Genomic DNA, 21,034 nt, shown 5'->3' on the forward strand with positions numbered 1-21,034 from the left:
GCCCTGTGAACCTGAATCCGAACATCAAGTTGCACAAAGAGGAGGAACAAGATTGTGAGTCGCTTGTGTTTTGTTTTTCAAAAAGGTGCGCTTGAATAATTAAAAATAAGAAAGTTTTGTGGAATTTATGAGGTGAACTTTACGGTGCATAGTGATTTAAAGTCCAGCTGCTTTAGACAAATGTTTCCCCCCACCCCCTCCAAAGTCTATGTCCCCTCGACCACAAATTGTAGAAACTAGGATTTGTCTGTTTATGTTCTCCCTACTTGCGAGTTTGTTTCTAGTTGGTGAAATTTACAAGTGAACAGAGACATTGTTGCTAAGACTGTGGCATCCATGTGAGAGATAATAGGTCTTGGAGATTTTTAAAATGTTGCTAAAAGTCTGTGCAGTCGTGGCTGGATCCACAAGTTTCAGACCATGCATTCATCTTGTTACAGTGTTATCAGATGCTGCATGATAACACAATGTCTGCAATCCATGATCTTTGATATGTTCAAAGAGTAACAGCAAGTACCATATATACTTGAATAAAAGTCGATCTCATTTAAAAGTCCCCCCCCCCCCCCCAATTTTGGCCAAAAAACCTGGACTTTTTCCTTTTTATCCTGTATAAAAGTCGATCCTAGTTCTTCAAAGGTAACAGATCAACATTGAGTCAGTCTGAAAGCCATTGTGCTCCGCTCCGGGTTTTCAGAATTGCCGCAATTCATTGTTATTTTGTGTACAGTGTTCGTTCAGAGAGCACTTGGGCTTCTGCTAGTGATACAATGTGAATTTTAACGGGCACGAATTTCAGCCACTCACAAATAGTATCCATGTAATAGTCGACCCCATAACTTAACCTTAAAAGAAATAGTCAAAATATTTGACTTTTATTCGAGTATGTACGGTACTTGAGTAATAGTCGATGTCATATAATAGTCGATCCCCTATTTTAGGCCAGAAAATCTGGCATTTTCCTTATCTTGTGTAACAGTCGACCCTAGATCTTCACAGATATTATCCTGTACAAATTATGATTTTATTTTTGTACTATTGTTTTGATTTACAATTTACACCAATTTGGAATCTGGTCAGAGTCTGGGTGACAACCTCCCTTTGTGTGTAGCTCAGCTGAGCTCAGTTCCCCTACAGCACCAGTGGAATACAGTCAAACCTAGTTGAGTTTGAGCCTTTGTCATTTTGTGAAGAAAATGTCCTCCAGAAGAAACAAAAAATATACAGCAGCGTTTAAACTGAAAGTTATTGAAATTGCAGAGAAGACAAATAACTGTGTAGCAGCAAGAGAATTTTGTGTTTCGGAGAAACTCGTGAGAGACTGGAGAAAGATATCGAACCAACTTCAGACTATGCCGAAACGAAAGTGTGCCAACAGGGGTAAATCTAGCAAGTGGCCACAATTGGAGAAAAACGTTGCTGAGTGGGTACTTGAGAATCGTCGAAATGGAAAACATGTTAGTCGTGAAGCCATCCAAATCCATGCACGAAACAAATCAAAGGAGGGTGGAATTTCAGATTTTAAGGCAAGTGCTGGATGGTGCACAAGGTTCATGAGAAGGCATGACTTCATACTTCGGAAGAGAGCTAGGATTGCACAAAAGCTGCCTGCTGAACTAGAAGGTAAGATATTACAGTTCATCAGTTTGTAATCCGATATCAGCAGAAGGAAGGCTACAAGTTATCATGCGTTGGAAACGTGGATTAAATGCCTATTACTTCTGACATGCTGGAGAATTGAACTGTGAACCAAAAAGGAGAAAACAATATTGGTGAAAACTACTGGCTATGAGAAAAGTAGGTTTAGTTTCTTTCTTGTATGGCTGATGGCACAAAGTTTAAAACTGGTGGCTACTTTTAAAAGAAAAAAACCTCACCAAAGGAGACATTTCCAAAAGGCTGGATAGATGGATGAAGGTGGATGTAGAAATGGATAAAGGAAGTTTGAAATTTATGACTTGGTGGATAACATAAGGAAAAGGGTTTGCACTTTATTTGTTTAGAGATACAGTTCCCCTACAGCACCAGTGGAATACAGTCAAACCTAGTTGAGTTTGAACCTTTGTCATTTTGTGAAGAAAATGTCCTCCAGAAGAAACAAAAAATATACAGTAGCGTTTAAACTGAAAGTTATTGAAATTGCAGAGAAGACAAATAACTGTGTAGCAGCAAGAGAATTTTGTGTTTCGGAGAAACTAGTGAGAGACTGGAGAAAGATATCGACTTACGAACTTGATCCGTTCCGGGACCCGGTTCGCGAACCAAAGTTCACGAACTGAATCCATTTTCCCACTGTTCGGATATCAAAGCGCGCATAGCAAAGCCGAACCATTACAATGAAACCACGGGCTTTTTGCGTTCGTACCTTGAATTTCGTACATACGTTGAAGCAAAATTTTATGTACAATCCTGTTCATGAACAGGGTCGTTTGTATGTTGAGGTGCTACTGTACAGTATTTTGGACAGTAGCATGAATTTCAGCCCCTCAAAAGTAGTATCCATACAATAGTCAACTTCATAAATTTTAACCTTTTTTTTAAAGTCTAAAAAGTTTGACTTTTACACTAGTATATATGTTATGAACCAGACCAGACCCCTTTAAAACATTTCAAGAGCGTCGGTGAAAGTCATCGCTGGCTAGGCCAGTATTTATTACCAGCTGGGGTCAGTTAACTCCATCTGGGCAGCAGATACTGATCCTTGTCCCATTTTAGCAATGTGCATGTCACAGCAGCTGAAAGCTGCCATTATATTGGGGAAAATCTGGATAATATGTTCTATCCTTATTCTATTGAACTTGAACTGAAACCAGACTGATTCAGCGGATCTTTTGTCTCTTCCTTCTGTAAGGTTTGTAAGGAAGTTTTCATCGGTATAGTCTGTATTCTGACCTGAGTGGTGTGACTTGTTTTTGTACCTCCAGATGGTGTAAAAATGTCCTTCACGGATGTTGGAGAAGATGACTGTAGCGTGTTTGATGGATATGATAGCCTGGAAGATGATGCCAGTGACAGCAATAGAAACCTCACCACAGAGGATTCGAGCAATGATGTGGAAGATGAGGAAGCTGGTGAGGTGCGGGACATGGAGACTGAGTCAACATATGGAGGAGTGAATGATGATGAGTCATCTGTTGATGGAGGACTTAGAATTGGTACTTTATTTTACGTTGTCTTAATATTTAAGAGTTGGAAATGCAAAGATTTTGAGCCATTGGGTTTGTTTGTGATGCATTCATAGCAGTAATTCAGAATGATGCCTATAGCAGTTAAGAGCCAGGACCCAGTCACAAGCCAAGCCATCACAAGGGAGTCAAGAAACCAATGAATGCAATCACTAGTTAGGAGGATCCAAAGGGACAAGGAGTTCCCAATAGTTAACTGAGTGGACAAACTAGCAGGTCATTGATTCATAAAGCATTAGTCCTGCTGTCTATCTTAATGGGAATTTATGGGTGTTGCTGCCTAGACCAACATTTTGTTGTGTACCTAATTACCCTTGACTTAAATTTCTTGTTAGGCCATTTCAGAGGAAAGTTAAGGATAAAGCACACTGCTGCGAGTAGACAGCAGATTTCCTTTCCTGAAGGATATCCCTGAACTAAATGTATTTTTACTTTAACAACAGTTGACTATGTTTGAGATGGTAAGTGATCTGGAGACTCGACTTGTATGTATTTATTTATTGCAATTAAATTCCACCTACTTCCATGGTGGAATTTGAACCCATATCCCAAAGCATTATTCTGGTCTTTTGGATTATTAGTCACAATTTGCCGTATTGCTACTGTCTCCCCTTGCAAAATCTGTCCTTTTCAGGTATTTATTCAGTTTCTTTTTGGAAGTTACTGTTGTGCCTACTTCCTGCTTCAAGTTCTAGCTAAGGCATTTCAGGTTATCGCAACAGTTTGAGCGGATGGCTGGGAATCTTATTGTCACTTGCCCTGGATTTTTAAAAATCAAATGTCTTCTCGTTACCAGTTCTTCTGCCAATAGAAAGTTTCTCCCAATTTAATTTTGGAAACTGATAAAGAGTTTAGTTTTGGCAAGTGAGATTATTCATGTTGGACGTGAAAGATAGCTTGAAACATTTTCAAAATGAGACCTGGGACAACTTTAGGGACATGTGAAAATATAAACATTGCAGCTGAAAATCTCTTCAGTAATGGGCATTGTATAAAACACATGACAATTTTAAAAAAAAAGTGTACCCATTTGCTAAGCCAATGGATGAAGGATTGCTTTTGATCTTTGAAGCTGTCTATCTCTTTCGGATTCAGTTTTCTGTTTTTAATCTTTTAAGGTGTCCTTCTCCACTTTTCACCTTTCAACCCCCTTTTAATTGTCTGGTCTAAAAATTGCACTGATCCTAATTTTTGTTTCCTCTTCCAAGCTACCTGTGAGATGTGTGGCATTACTGGAGCACGAGAGACCTTCTATTCCAAGACTAAAAGATTCTGCAGCGTCTCCTGTTCTCGAAGCTATTCTTCCAACTCCAAGAAAGCCAGTATCCTGGCTAGGTTGCAGGTTGGTTTTTCAGTCATGTCAGTGGCCTTTCTCGTTGTGCTATGCTGAATATTCCCATTTGCTTGCATAATCTGATTGTTGCCTTATTGTGCTGGAAAATCATGGAGCTGAGGCAACAGTCGAAGAGTTGTACCTTGATCTCATCCATTTGTGTTCTGAATTCCACATTCCAATCTGCCCCTGTTGACATTTAACTCCCTTGTCTAACAAGAATCTATCTACCTCCTTTGAAAAGTTATTCACTGCAGTCCATTTTCATTGCTTCTGATGTTGAGTTCTGAAGTCTCAACCTCTGGGAGATAAAAGTTTTTCACCTCATCTCTGTCCAAACAGGGCAGCCCCTGAATTTTAAAATAATTCTCTCTCAATCTGGACTCATCCACAAGAGGAAGTCCCCTTTCCATGTTCACCTTGTCAAGATTGCTCCGGAACTTTAGGCACGTCAATCAAGTCACCTCTTACTGTTCTGAACTCGTGGAACAAGCCCAGCCTGTCTAAAATATCCTCCGAAATCAGCTTACTCATTCCTGGTATCAGTTTTGTACTTGTGCTCTGAACTGCCTCCAGTGCATTTTGTTGTGGAGATATGGGTGTACTGTACCTTTTTTGTTTTTAAGAGTTAAAAACAACAAACTACCTGACAACACCAAATATTCTTGGAAAAAAGATATGTGACCTTTTTGGTCCAGCAGTTAGTGTAACTGGTTGCCTGGAGACAAAACCAGATCCAAATTAGGCCTATCAGTTTAAATTATACCCCAAAATAAGCAAATGCCAATCAGGTTTGGCAATATACTAAATTCAATCTTAAAAGCCAATGACACAACCCAATGCTTTGGAGGTATAAGACCAGGGAAAATTTAACATTTGGGAGGAGAACGGCCAAGCCGGCATGTGGAGACTGCCTGAAAAATAGCTCTCTTAAAGGTACCTTCATCAATCAGTAATCAGTGAAGCAGAATCTCCAAGAAGAAAAGGCCGGAATACAGAAGAACTGCCTGGTATTGAGTTAAGGAGTTAGAGGAAGGAGTTGTAAATAGTTTTTAGTTAATTATTCTCTGTAATACTTTAAGAAATAAAGTTGTTAATTTTTACTTGGCCTCTCGTTTTCAGATTACTGCACGGAATAAACTTTTTCTGTGTTGCTAATTTAAATTAAGCAGGAAAGTTTACCATGTCATAATACATTTACTTCCTCCTTCAAATAAGGAGACCAAATCTGCGCAAAATATTCAAGGTGTCATTTCATCAATGTCCTGTAAACTGAAGCATAGCATAACTGCTAATATATTCAGTCCCTCCCATTGTAAGGATAGCATCCATTAGTTGTCTGAATTGCGTGCTGTGCCTGCACACTGATATTGGTGATTCATGCATCAGAATACCTAAATCCCACTGCATCTTAAAATTCCAGTCGTTCTCCATATAAGCAATACTCTGCTAATTTTGGCAATAAATATGAAAAGCAATTTCATGTGTTCACACTCATTTAACCTATCCATAATTCCTCTTCAAATTCCTTGTTGTCTTTGCAACATACCAAGATAAACAGGAATATATGAATTTTACGCGAATGCCTTTGCATCCCTCAGCGAAGTCACTGCTTTTAATTGTAAAAAGTTAAGTCTCCAGCACAGCTCCCTGTGGAACTCGTCTATATTAGCAGCACAAAATAAGTATTGTTTTCTGCCAATCTTCTAAGCATGCTAACATGTTAACCCCACACCATGGTATTTCAGTTCTGCAGTAGTCTTTGATGTGGTACCTTACTGTATTTGGATTTGTAGAAGGCAATGTCTATGGGCACCTTTTTTTAAAAAAAAAAAAAAAAATAGGTGCACCTTAATCCTTCAAGGGAGTCCATTAAATTGGTTGAACATGATTTCCTTTTCACAAAACCATACTGAGGCTTTCCAATTACCTTGCATTTTTGCTTCTAAGTGCTTAGTTTTACTTCTTTAATGAATGATTCCAATACGTTCCCCATGACAGGCAACAAGCTGACTGAGTAGAGGGATTATATTTGCTACTTTACAGTCTGGAATCTTTCCTGAATCTAGGGTGTTTTGGAAAATTAACGCTAGCTGCTCATTAGCAACCCCTCTCCTTGCCTAAGGAGATGAGACAGTTTGGACCTTGATACGTATCAACTGCAGTTACTTATTCAACTTCTCTCATGATTTGTAATTTCACTAAATTCCTCTTCCCCCTTCATCTCCTGATTTATAGCTATTACTGGAATTTCTTTTAAAATCCACGATCATTAGGGCACAAACAAAATATTTGTTCATTCCATCTACTATTTCCTTATTTACTCTTAACTCTCCATTCTCTCTGTCTAAAGGACTAATACTTATCATTTTATTAAATATCTGCAAAAATTCTTACTATCTGTTTTTACACTTTTTTAGTTTGCTTATTCTTTCTATTCAGACCTGCCACTTAGTCCTACACTTGAAACTGTCCATTTATTGTAGGAATGTATTTATTCTGAGTATTCTAAAATATCTCTTCAAATGTCTGCCACTAGATCCTAATCCAGCCCTAGCTTAGTCGTAGTATACCAGTTCGTTTCTCATAGTTTGATTATGATTAGACTGACTGGGAGAAAGTGAGGACTGGACATCAGAGTCGAGAATGTGATGCTGGAAAAGCACAACCGGTCAGGCAGCATCTGAGGAGTGGGAGAATTGACAGTGCGACATAAGCCCTTCATCAGGAATGAGGCTTGTGGGCTGGGGGAGCTGAAAAATAAATGGAAGGTGGGGCTGTAGGGAAGGGAGCTGGGTATGTGATAGGTAGATGAAGGTGGGAGATGGGAATGTGTTAGGAAATGGAAGTCCTGGGCCACCTCCCTTGCCAATTTCTAACCACTCGATGCGTGGAGGAAGAACGCCTCATCGTCTGCCTTGGGACCCTAATCCCATATGGTTCTTAGATTAAATTAGATTCATTACAGTGTGGAAACAGGCCATTCAGCCCAATAAGTCTACACTGACCTTCCGAAGAGCAACCCACACAGACCCATTCCCCTACATTCACCCCTGCCTTAATGCACCTAACACCACAGGCAATTTAGCAAGGCCAATTCACCTAACCTGCACATCTTTGGACTGTGGGAGGAAACCCATGCAGACACTGGGAGAATGTGCAAACTCCATGCAGACAGTTGCCTGAGGTGTGAATTAACCTGGGTCCCTGGCGCTGTGAGGCAGCAGTGCTAACCACTGAGCCACCAAGGTGTTCTTCCACACAGCCCCACCTCCCATTTATCTTTCAGCTCACAAGCCTCGTTCCTGATGAAGGGCTAATGCCGCACTGTCAATTCTCCTGCTCCTCAGATGCTGCCTGACCTGTTGTGCTTTTCCAGCACCACATTCTCACCCATGCTGGTTGTAATGTGGATTTCACCAGTTTCCTCATCTTCCTTCTCTTTCACACCACACCTCCCCCCAAACCTCCAACTTGGCACTACCCTCTTGACCTGTTCATTTATCTTCCCACCTATCCATGCCATTCTCCTCTCTGACCTATCACCTTCCCACCCACCCCCATCATATTCCTAGCTACGTTGCCCCAATCGCCTCTTGTCTATCTCACTGTCCACCCACCCACAAGCCTCATTCCTCATGAGCTTATGCCCAAAACATAAATTCTCCTGCTCCTCTGATGCTGTGACCTGCTGTGCTTTTCCAGTAGCACACTTGACTATGATTAGACATACCTTTGGGTCACCTTGTTATAGAATCATAGAATCCCTACAGTGTGGAAGCAGGCCATTTGGCCCAACAAGTCCACACTGACTCTCTGAAGAGTAACCCACCCAGATCCATTCCCCAACTCTATTTCTATACTCTGTTTGCCCCTGACTCATGTATCTAGTCTACGCATCCATGAACAGGATGGGCAATTTAGTATAGCCAATTCACCTAACCTGAATATCATTGGATTGTGGGAGGAAACCAGAGCACCTGGAGCAAACCCACACAAACACTGGGAAAACGTGCAAACTCCACACAGACATTTACCTGACGCTGGAATCGAACCTGGATCCCTTGCACTGTGAAGCAGTAGTCCTTAGCCTCTGTGCTGCCCACATTTTTAAAAAAAATCTATTTATTTATTTTATACATAGGAATCTATTTCTAATGTGAAGCATTCTCAACTAAAGCCAAAATTGTGCATATTTTTATTTCCATTAACACTTTTGAAATTACCAGCTTCATAAGTTGGCATTTGTCACTTCAATATCTGCACATTCTATGACTATTTTCTATTCCAGACTCTTGATCATTTATTTTGTTCACGATCAACTTACACTTTGCAGAAATGCAAACTAAGGTTATAGCTGTCTGGGTGTGAAGTGTCAAGGGCTCACTTCTTACTTTTGGAAACACCATTTGCTGAGGCCATGAATATAATGATTTGATCCTGCAAGTACTGGACCACACAACCACCATGTCGAAGACCCTTCTTCAGCATGTCTGCAGCTTTGATTTTCAACTATATGAATGTTATGTGTGAATAATGAAATATAAAGAACCCCTGGTTCATCTAGTCTAACATCATTCAGTTCTGGTGTACTGTTTATCCTAAGATCATCCAACGCTCCCAATCCCTCCAGCCCTCATAGGAGCAACAGAAAATCACATATTAAACACAACCGTATTCACAGAGGGATCACTCTCCCATCCTCGTATTATCCACCTTTTGTGAAAGCGATGAGTTTTGATCTAACCAGATCCCAATCTTGCTTGATGGTGTCCAATGCATTGGAGTCTCCAGCTTGCGAAGACATCCTGTTCCAAATGATGAAAGTTTTCCAGTTTCCATGTACTTGTAAATATTTGGCACCCAATCAGAGGAAGTTGGGTAATTTCTTCCTCTGTTATTTATGTTCCTTTTTTGTTATGGTTCTGAAAAGTATGTGTTTTGATGCCAGACAAGTCTGCATTTATCCTCATTTGATATCCAGAGATGCAGCTTCAAACAGGAGTCAATGCATCATGAACACTGTCAACATGTTTGCACGTGTACATTTATTTTTGCAAGAACTTTTGTTTGGGTGACAGCAAGTGATTGTGTCTGAATCTGTGGCCCTGACTGCAAGTGACTATAATTGATTGTGTATGTTTGCTTTTTCTTACTCCAGATTTCTGAAGTGAGAATCTGCAAAACCTGACCTCTTCCTACATCCTACCAAGGAATTTTTTTTTTTGTTTAGTTGCAAACTACATTTCATAGATGAATTCCATTTGTTTCACAGGGAAAACCGCCTACAAAAAAGGCAAAGGTGTTAAACAAAGCCTCGTGGTCATCTAAACTGGGGGCATTTCTACAGCAACAGTCCAATGGGAAGGGATCAGATATTACTCAGAATAACAATTCAGGTAAGACGTGTTATCTTGTTACAGATTGCTATTTGTTGTACTTTTGGATTATTACAGTCTTTGCCTTATCAGTACAAGGCATCCTTGTATGATTTCTTTGATACTTCGCCAAGTGACCATTCTTATCTTTGAGCCATGACATACAGGGTGGGGCTATCAGTATTGTGTTTGTTGTACAGTTTTATTTTCATTCATGGGATGTGGACATTTTGCCTACTAAGCCAGCGTGCATTTCCCACCAACAATTGTTCTTGGGACAGTGGTGGTGAGCTACCTTCTTTGAAGAACTGAGGTGTAGGTCTACTGTTAGGAAGTAAGTTGACCCAGTGACAGTAAAGGCATGGTAATATAATTCCAAATCAGGATGGTGTGTGGCTTGAAGGGAAAATGAATATGGTGGTGTTACCATGTTTCTGTTGCTCTTGTCTATCTTGGTGGTTTGGAAGGTTCTGCTGTTAAGTATAAACAGATGGTTCAATGTTGATTCATTAACCATTTCCAGCATATGTACAGAAGTCAGTCATCTATACCAAACATGCTGTTATTGTTGTCGATGTGCTTTGCTTCTTTAGTTACCAAAGATTAACAGTCTATTGATTTTTGATAGTTGAAAACTAATAAGAAAAATATCTCAAAGACTGGCTGGACACTACAGTGCTTCACCAGCCCTGGGAGTGACACTTAAATTAAATTCACTAACTTGCCTTTTAAAGATTTGTTTGCTTTACTGCTCCTTCAGGGTGCTGTTTATTAATCGATCTGTTTAATCCGTAATGTCTTTTCTAAGACCTCAAGAAACACTGAACCACTGGGTTAGTAGACAGGAGGCATATTTGTGATGCGTTCTGTAAATTAGCATCTAGTTTCATACTTTTCTATTTATGTAGATGATGGGTCAAATAGATGAGGAATCCCAGCTGAAGGTTGTTGCATCTTCACTGAACACATGCTGAAACATACTATGAAGTATCAATTAGAAACAGGATGACTGTTTTGCACTCCCATTCTTCCACATATTGTGGCCAGCTATGTTACTGGCACCAGCTCAGCCAGCCAGGATTACAACAAGAGAATTGTACCAGGAACCCAGGAATTGTTTTAACACTCAAACCTCAAGACCTTGTAATTTTCACTGACTGTGTTGGGTACCAGGGAATTGTGACTTCATCTTCCTTCCTCTAGTCTGTATGATTGACAGAGTTATGATTGACATTCTGTGACTCTGTCACATGGGCAAAACATTCCCTCCCACCATCGTTTCGATAACCCCTCATATTTGGTGAGCACAATTCTTCTCCACTGTCATCCTGCTGGGTAAGGTTCCTCTCACCTGGCTCCATTCTTATCAAATATCAATCAGAATTACTTGCAATGGCTTCTCATTCCCATTCTATCACCACCAGTGTCCTCAAAGGATTTATCATTGCCCCTTCCTCTTTATCCTTTATACTGCCCATCGACTACATCATCCAAAAACCCTGGTGTCCATTTATACCTGCATACTTTCCACACGCAGCTTGACCTCGCCACCATTTCTCTTGACTCTTTTTCACCTTGTTAAACTATCAGTGTACATTCAGTACTGAGTGAACAGAATTTCCACCAAATAAGTACTTGAAGATTGAAACCGTTGCTCTTGAATACTACTTCAAACCATCTTAGCATGCTGCTGACTCTCTCTCTGATAACAGTCTGAGATTAAACTATCCTGTTCACAATGTTTTAGTTGTATTTGAAACCAGGATTAGCTTCTGCTTCATTTGTGCCAGCACCGTATGCTTTCTCCTCCATAACATCACACGACTTTGGCCCACTCTTGAGTTCATCTGCTTCTGAGCCCCTCACTCTACACTTCACCTCTACACTTCACTATTTCCCACACTCCTGGTTGGTTTCTCATATTTCATCCTCTGTAAATATTGAGCTCATCCAAACTACCTCTGTTTCTTAACATACACCAAATTCAGTTCTCCTGTTACCTCTGTGCCACTGACTTACAATGACTCCCAGTCAAAGAAATCTTTAGTTTCAAGTTATTGATCTTTTAAACTCCTTATCTTCACCCCTTCCTATCTCTGTAACCCCATCCAAGCCCACTAATCTCCAAGATGTCTGCTGTGCTCTTAAACTGACTTCTTTGTACATTTCCAACTTTAATCTTTCCACCACCGACCATGCCTTCAGGTGCATTGGCTCCAAGCTCTGGAATAATCTCTCTCACTACAGCTCTTCACCTCGATACTTCACTTGCCTCTTGCAAGACACTTCTTACACCCTACCCTTCTTTTCTTAAAAAAAATCTTATTTGGCTTCATTTATACCTATGTGGCTGAATTAACATTTTATTTTCTAATTCACCTGTGAAGCCTGTGGTGATTACATTAAACAGTTGTCGCTCAGAAGATATACAAGTTTGTATACATGTTTGAATAGTTGAAAAAAACAGCTTCTTACCTGCTGTTTATCATGCTCTTGAATGGACCGCTCAAATATTAATTCTGACCCCTCCCGCTCATTCTCTGCATGGCTGTTACACTCTATTTTGCTTCCCTGATGCACTTGGTATAGTATGATCTGTCTGGATGGCATGATCTGCCTGTTTAGCACGTGAAACAACACTTTTCACTGTATCTTGGTGATTGTGACAGTAATAAATCAATCAATGCTATATAAATTGAAGTTCTAGTGAGAGAAAAGGCAATTTCCTATAAATATGGGCCGGGTGCTGGCAGGTGGGACCAGATTGGGTTGGGATATCTGGTCGGCATGGAGGGTCTGGTTGGACTGAAGGGTCTGTTTCCATGCTGTACATCTCTATGACTCTAAATGCTGCTATTAAAGTGGCCACCAGGGGATGGACAAGAGCATCCAGGAGACATGTTGCCTCGAATTTTCCCAATCTTTGCTTGTCCTTACAAAATAAAGTTTCACATATTGGCAACACAGCAACATCCTGTGGTAGTACCTTGCTTTTCTCAGTGTTATAGGGGGGAGCTTGAATCTGCCTTGAACTGATACCAGCTTTGTTACCTTTTTTACCTGTTGCAAACCCAGCTTTCCCAAATAACTTTTTTCTTTACCCCTTCCCTTTTAAGCAGTTAACCAAGGATTTGAATGGGGAAAATATATCGACGAACACAAATGCAAAGCCGCCCCTGTCAGTTGCTTCAAACATGTGAGTATTACAAGATGTATTGATGTTGTGTTTGCAGTCACTCGCTGTCACTCCCATTCACTATTTCGGGCAAAGAGATTAGTAACACCCAGTTCTCAGGCTTGTGGGCACTTTGCTTTGAGATGGCATTTTTAGTTGAAGAGAGACTAAGGTTGGTGGTGGTGGTAGTGGTGATGGTGCTGGGTTCCTCTCTGCTGGAAGGGAAGCACTTATTCTTTGCTGGGCAATTCCCGCAGCAGCATAGTGAGATGACAGCAACTTAGTGCAGTTATTCAGGACCTTAGTAAAATGACACCTGGAGGGTTGCATGCAGTTTTGGCACCTCTACCTAAGAGAGGGTTTACTTGCCATAGAGGGCGTGCAGTGGAGGTTCATTAGGCTGATACTAGGGTTGGCCCTCAATGAGTAGAGATTGTTTTGACTGAACCTTTATTCACTAGAGTTTAGAAAGAGGAGAGGGGGATCTGATTTGAAATATATATAAAGTTTTAACAACTGAACAGACTTGCTGCAGAGATATTTTTCCTGTATAGGAAGTCTAGAACCCGGGGTAACAGTCTCCGCATATGGGGTCGACTGTTCAGTACTGAGATGAGGAAACATTTCTTCACTTAGAGGGTGGTCAACTTGTGGAGTTCTCTACCAGAGAGCAATTTGGAGGCTAATTAACTGAATATCTTCATGAAAGAGCGAAATCTTTAGATTTTAATGACATCAAGGAATATCAAGGAAAAAATGAGAACAGGTGGTTCTTGTGCAACCCCACATTATAGAAAAATCATGCTTTAGAAACAGTACTTGAAGTGTTGGCGATGCAATCGCATTACGGCCAACATCAGTTTTAAAAGTTCACACTTTAGAAACTGTCCCCAATTTGTCAAGCGCATAACAAGTTCACATCAGTGAAATGAGAGTTATGGCAGAATGACCTGAATATGGCATTGAGGTAGAGTATCCACCAAAATTGTATTGAACAGTGAAGAAGACTTGAAGGGCCAAATAGCCGACAGCTGCCCACTGTTTCTATATTAACACTATAAATTCTGGGTTTGGGCCAATGTCTTAATAGAATTATAAGTTGGTTGCTGGTTGTACTGTATCTCAGGTTGGTGGTATTGCTGAAAGAAATTGTTTGGCTTTTCCGGATGTGCAATAATCTGCTAGGGATGCATGGTAGACAAAGTAGTTCTTATTATTGTGCTCAGAGTCTTTAGTGATTGCTGTATCATTTAGAAATTGTCACTGTACATTGTGTTCCAGTGGCTGCATGCTATTGACATCACTGGGATAATCTACTTTGAGAGTAGATAATCCATTTTACCTGATAATCTGTTTGTGTTTCCAACAAAAATGTTTTTAAGTTTCTATTTTTGATTTTGTATTGAAATTGAGAAAAAGTATAGTTAGCAAGTAATGCTTTCTGCTGCGCTTCCTAATTTAAGAAAGCAAAGATTGTGTGCATCAGTAATTAGGCAGTGGGAGAGGGAGCTACTGTATTTGCTGTTTGCAATGTAGTGCCATTGGAAATGGAGAGAGCAAAGAAAGCTTGTCTGACCATTTTACTGAGCACCTCAGTCACAAGCCTGATTCATTGTTTCTGATTTGTTTGCTCTCTTAATTTTCTGTCCTAATTTCTCTCTGACTCTCCTTACTTTTCTTTGACATCCTCAATTGTTCTATCAAAATTCAAGGAATGGCACCTTGCCTTTAAATTAAGCACTTTGCAACTCTCTGGATTTAACAGTAAATTCAGCAATTGTTATTTATCCTATCGTGGGGTGTATGTGTCAGTGGCATTGCCAGCATTTGTTGCCCATCCCTAAGTGCCCTTGAACTGACTGACTGGCTGACTTGACTCTGAAACGGTCTATCATTATTGTACTAAGTCTGGAAATTGCGCATAGACCAGACTAAGTAAGAATAGTAGATTTCCTTCCTTAAGTGCAACAACCTTTAAAAACAAGTCGATAATGCATATGTGATCATCTTTAGTCAGACTACTTTACAATTCCAGTTTTGTTTTGTCAATCAAATTTAAAATCCACAGCTGCAAAGCTGGGTTTTGAACCTGTGAATGCAGAGCTTTTGCCTAGACCTCTGGATTATTAGTCTGGTAATATTACCACTACACCACCATCACATTTCAATTTCAAACTGTGATGTGAGCAAGGAGCAAGAGTAGGCCACTTGGCTCTTCAGCCCTGCTCTGCCATTCAGTAAGACCAGGATGAACTGATTTTAATCTCTACATTCCTGCATATCCCCAATAACTTTCCATCCATCTACCTCTGCCTTTAAAACATATTTAATGATCACTGATCTGGTCTTTTCAGACAGCTGGTACTGGCAATTGTTCTGCTGTTGCCATTGCACTTTCTTTGACCCTTTTGGTATGTTTTCTCAGTGTGTCACTGCATTCCTTCGTGTTTAATCCTTCAGTCTTCCACCCTATCACAGGTACACTTTTGTTCCTTTCTCCACTGTTACCTGTTTTTATTTCTTAAAATCCGTTGTATTTCTTAATTTCTTGGGGGCGGCACAGTGACTAGCACTGCTGTCTCGCAGCGCCAGGGACCCAGGTTCGATTCCAGCCTCTGGCGACTGTCTGTCTGTCTGTCTGTCTGTCTGTGCGAAGTTTGCACATTCTCCGTGTGTACGTGGGTTTCCTCTGGATGGTCTGGTTTCCTCCCACAATCCAAAGATGTGCAGGTCAGGTAAACTGGTCATGCTATATTGCCCATTGTGTTCAGAGATGTGTAGGCTAAGTGTATCGGTCAGGGGTAAATGTAGAGTACTAGGGTAGTGGAATGGGTTTGATGGGATACTCTTTGGAGGGTCGGTGTGGACTTGTTGGCCCGAATGCCCTGTTCCCACACTGTAGGGATTCTATGATCTTAACTTCTGGTGAGAAGTCATTGATTGTAAGCATTCTGTTTTTCTCTCTTCTTTGACACTACCAGACCTTCTGAGTACTTCTAGCATTTTCTGTTTAGACAGAAAAACTTAGTGACTACGATTCATAGCCAAAACAAAACTACTTTAGAACTGCAGTCATTGTTTTGGAGATGAGGCTAGCGATTAATTAATGCAACAAAATTCCATATGTGGTCATTTTAAAAGCAGAAATTGTGGTATGATACATTGCAGCAGGAGGCTATTCAACCCATTGTATCTGTGCCAGCCTTTGAAAGACCTATCCAATTAGCCCTCCCACTTCCTCTTCCCTTGTATTGTATTGAATTGAATTGAATTTATTGTCACTTGTACTAAGGCTCAGTGAAAAGCTTTGTCTTGTGAGCAATACAGGCAGATCACAAAGTTAAGTAGCGTAGATAAGTAAATAATAGGTAAACAGCGGCAAAAACAAAAACACAGGTACAGACGAATGCTAAGAATTTGAGTCCAGTATTCTAACAGTAGGGTAGAAACCAGCTGGTGCGTGTGTTCAGGCTTCGAGACCTTCTTCCCCAATGGTAAAGGTTGTAGAAAAACATTGCCAGGGTGGGATGGATCTTTGAGAATGCTGGCGGCCTTTCCTTGACAGCGGGCCTGGTAGATGGATTGTATAGGTTGGCCTTTGTGATTGTCTGGGCTGAGTTCACCACTCTCTGTAACTGTCTCCGATCTTGAATGGTATAGTTGCCACATCAGGTAGTGATACATTTAGACAGAATGCTCTCAATGGTGCACCTATAAAAGTTGACATGGGTATTTGCTGCCATGCCAAATTTCCTCAGCTGACTGAGGAAGAAGAGACTTTGGGCCTTTGTCACCAGTGCGCCCATATGAAGAGTCCAAGCAAGCTTGTTATTGATGACCACTCCCAGGAGCTTGACACTCTCCACTCGTTTCACCTCTGTGCTGTTAATGTGTAGGGGGGCATGAGCAACATCCGGCCAGAAGTTAAATGAGTTCCTTGGTTTTGCCGGCATTGCAAACTAGATTGTTCTCAGTGCACCATTTTTCTAGGTCTTTCACCTCCTGTCTGTAGTCTGTTTCGTCTCCATCTGAGATTCAACCGATCATGGTGGTGTCATCAGCAAACTTGTAAATGGCATTCGTCTGGTATTTGGCGACAAAGTCATGGGTATACAGCAAGTACAGTAAGGGGGCTTCAGTGTTGTGTTAGTGAGGATGAAATATTGTCCCCAGTCTTCACTGATTGTGGCCTGTGGGTCAGGAAACTGAGGATCCAGTTGCAGCGATACGTGCTTGGTCCGAGATCAATAAGTTTAGTAATCTGTCTCAAGGGAATAACGGTGTTGAAGTCTGGAGGTTATGGCCTGCAAATCTTTTTATTTAAGTATTCCAAAAATTAGCAATAATTTGGCACAGTGGAGTAGGTTCAAGGGGCTGAATAACTTCCTGTTATTTTTGAAACTATTTCCGTCGCCCTTTCGGATTGTGCATTCGAAATCATTACTCTCTATCCAATCCTTACCCAGTCAGCTTTTGTTTTTCTTCATATCTTTTGATTTCTGTGAGCTCTTGTTCAATATTATATGGCAGGATGAATTATTGCTCTTTGTTAAATTATCAACATACTAAGGGTTAGACTGACCAGAAACACAGCTGGACCAACATATTAATACCGTGGGAACTGTGGTCTGAGACTGGAAAGTCTGCAGCAAGAAACTTGCCTCCTGAATGCCCAAAGCTTAGTCATCGCCTCCAAGGCGCAAGTCAGTTCTGTCCAGCTGAGTGCAGCTCAGTAGCATTCAGGATGTCGAAGACCACCCAGGACAACGCAGCTCACTTCGTTGGTATCCTATCTAATGCCTCCAATGTGCTTTCCTTACACTACCAATGCACAGTGATAGTTGTGTGTACAAGATGCACTGCAATATCCCAAGACTTCTGCAATTGCACTTTCCAAACCCATAACTTCTATCACCCAGGAAGACGAGGGCAACAAATCCTGGAATTCCTTCCTAACAGTACTATGGATATGCCTACACCTGAAGGACTGTAGCAGTTCAAGAAGGCAGTTCACCACCTTCTCCAAGGAAGTTAGGGGTAGGCAATAAATACCAGCTATGCCCACACTCTATGAAAGAAATAAGAGATTCTGTCTCTAATCTTTCCTAATGTGTGTGTGTGTGTGTGTGTGTGTGTGTGTGCTCTCTTTCACTACATCTCCTCTCTTTCCAACTCTCAATTTTTCTATATTCTTCTGTTTTTGTCTATTTCTCAGTTGTGGCTACTGCTTGTCACTCCTGCCAGGAAATCTGCTGCATGACACATTGTCACTGTCACCCTCACGCATCCACTGTATAGCATGTTTGCAACTGCTCTAACATCTGTCATTGAACTACAATAGGTTAACCCCTCTTTCTGCCTCCACTTTTGCTGTATCTCTTCACCTCTGATCAAATAGCTGAAAATATTGTCCTTTTTCTTTTCTGGATGTCATTTTTTAAGAGTAATTTTTTATCTTGTAATTTCAAGCACCACTTTATTTGTCATATGGCCTGGATATCTTAGCCAGCATCTTGGCATCCCTATTTCAATAGCCTCTACTTTTTTCACAGACCTTTAGTAATTGTGCCGATTTCTTGATTCCTTCATCCTTTTTGTCTTTTTGCTCTCTGATTTCTTTGTGACTTTTTTATTCTTGCATGAGATGCAAATGTCTCTAGCTAGTCAGAATTTGTTGTTCTCACTAATACAAAATAGAAGTGGGTAGACCATTCAATAAGGTCATGGCTAATCTGATTGTAATTCTGCATTCTCACTGACCCCTGAAAATCTCTTAGATTCTTGTTAAGCACAGGGCTATCTCCAAACAAAGACTGCAACTGGTGAAGAAACTTTCAGGTCTGGCAGCTTCAGTGAAGAGAAATGGAGTTACAAGTCTTTGACTCTTCTCTAGATCTGTTTGCCTCAAAAATATTTAAGCACCCGGCTTCCACTGACTTTTCAAGATGAGGGTTCCAAAGGCTCCCAACCTAAAGAGACATTGTGCCCCGATTTGTCAGCAACAACTCCTAGCTTTAGGTTCCCCATAAGAGGAAATGTCTTCTTCACATCTACCTTGTTAGGAGCCTCTAAATCAATCAGTTTGAATCGTGTCATCTCTCACTTTTTTCTAAAATGCAGCAATATAAGCCTCCCCTGAACAACCTTTTCTTCAGGCTACAGGAAAGATCTTGTGAAACCTTGAAAGGGTTCAGAAAAGATTTACAAGGATATTGCCAGGGTTGGGAGGTTTGAGCTATAGGGAGAGGCTGAATAGGCTGGGACTGTTTTCCATGGCACATCAGACACTGAAGTGAGTTTATAGAGGTTTATAAAGTGAGGGGCATGGGTAGGGTAAATAGATAAGATCCTTTCCCTGCGTTGGAAGAGTCCAGAACTAGAGGGCATAGCTTTAGGGTGAGAGGGGAAAGATATAAAAGGCACCTGAGGGGTAACGTTTTCACACAGTGGTGCGTATATGGAATGAGCTGCATGAGGAAGTGGTGGAGGCTGGTACAGTTATAGGATTTAGAAGGCATTTGGATGGGTACATGAATAGGAAAGATTGAGAGGGATATGGGACAAGTGCTGGCAAATGGGACTAGATTAGTTTAGGATATCTGGTCGACATGGATGAATTGGACTGAAGGGTTTGTTTCCGAGCTGAACATCTCTATGACTAAGTGTTTTATTCAAATACTAGTCTAATAAACCTTCTCTGAACTGTTTTCATCACATTTATTCTCTCTCCCACCAGCTCTGTCTCTTTATTTGGTGCATTCTGTATTGTTATTTTTCCTTGTTTTTTATCTTAAAAATACTTTGAGATGGAACCAAATGTAATATCTCGTGCCTCCTATGTAGGTTCCACTTTTTGATCAGTGGGAAGATGTTCTGGAAGGAATGAAGGTGGAAGTATTGAACCTTGACTGTAATCTGCCAAACAAAGTCTACTGGATTGCACATGTCATAAAGTTAGCAGGTTGGTACCATAAGTTTCATATCTCAGCTTCTCATGGTAGCATCAGGCGCTGTATTGGATTCTGTAAGCCAGGGCAGCAACATTTAGATGCCTGCCCACATGCCTGTGTTGGAAGCGAATTTCCTCAATGAGGATGTCACTTGCTCGTGGGCATATCACAGCCCTTTGAAGCAAAATTGACACATAATCAAAGTATGAACTTGCACTTGGAAAAGTTATTATGTGGGGAGGCATGTGCTGCCAGTAGTTCATGGTTTGAGATGGCCAGGAAGTTCTCCTGCACTGACCACTTGTTGTCAATGTATTAGGCAGTCCTGGTAACATCATTGTCGAAGAACATGTGCTGGAAAAGCACAGCCAGTCCGGCAGCATCCCAGGAGCAGGAGAATTGACGTTTCAGGCATAAACCCTTCACTGGGCCAGTAATGTCACTGGGATAGTAATACAGAACGACTGGCTAATGTTCTGAGGATGCTGGTTTGAATCTCGCAGTAAAACTTCTAGAATAAAAAGCTAGCCTAATGATGACCATGAAACTCATCTAGTTGACTCCAGTTCTTTTAGGGCAGGAAATTTGGTGTCTTCACCTGGTCTGGCCTACATGTGACTCCTAGTGTATGAGCATGTGTGGGTTAACTCTAACCTACCCTCTTGGCAACTAGGAAGGGATAGTAAATGCTGATTATAGCTAGTGCCATCCACATCCCATGAACAAGTTTTATTTTAAAAAAAAAAAATCCACCTTCAGCCATCAGACTCTGAAGACTGACTCAAACCTAGACCTTCTGACCCAGAGGGAGGGATGCTGCCCACTGTGCCACAAGACCTCCATTCCCTGCTCTGTATGCAGATTTGCATCAAACTGACCATGTTAGCAATGATTCTTGGGTTGTTGAATGCTTTTCTGTCACACCAGTAGTTCAGCTGGTTACTCCTGAAACTCCAGTGATGTCCTTCAGATGAGTACTCCCTGATTGGAAATTGCTTCTGATGTTTGGCAGG

At 40.9% G+C, this 21,034-nt stretch overlaps 1 protein-coding gene across 1 annotated transcript in view; it reads left to right on the forward strand.

The window, feature by feature from the left end:
• Positions 1–824: 824 nt before the first annotated feature.
• The window catches only part of l3mbtl2 (L3MBTL histone methyl-lysine binding protein 2), a 111,507-nt gene continuing 91,297 nt past the window's right edge, over positions 825–21,034 (forward strand). The window contains exons 1-6 of the mRNA XM_043679902.2: positions 825–1,623; positions 2,925–3,155; positions 4,394–4,527; positions 9,794–9,917; positions 13,013–13,092; positions 19,915–20,032. Coding sequence (XP_043535837.1) covers positions 1,197–1,623; positions 2,925–3,155; positions 4,394–4,527; positions 9,794–9,917; positions 13,013–13,092; positions 19,915–20,032 — 1,114 coding nt within the window. The 5' untranslated portion in view covers positions 825–1,196. The remainder of the gene's footprint in view (positions 1,624–2,924; positions 3,156–4,393; positions 4,528–9,793; positions 9,918–13,012; positions 13,093–19,914; positions 20,033–21,034) is intronic.

The sequence above is a fragment of the Chiloscyllium plagiosum genome, unplaced genomic scaffold (genome assembly GCF_037043375.1).
Source record: "Chiloscyllium plagiosum isolate Xiang-an unplaced genomic scaffold, Cpla_swu_hap1 HiC_scaffold_33, whole genome shotgun sequence".
Classification (NCBI taxonomy): Eukaryota; Metazoa; Chordata; class Chondrichthyes; order Orectolobiformes; family Hemiscylliidae; genus Chiloscyllium; species Chiloscyllium plagiosum.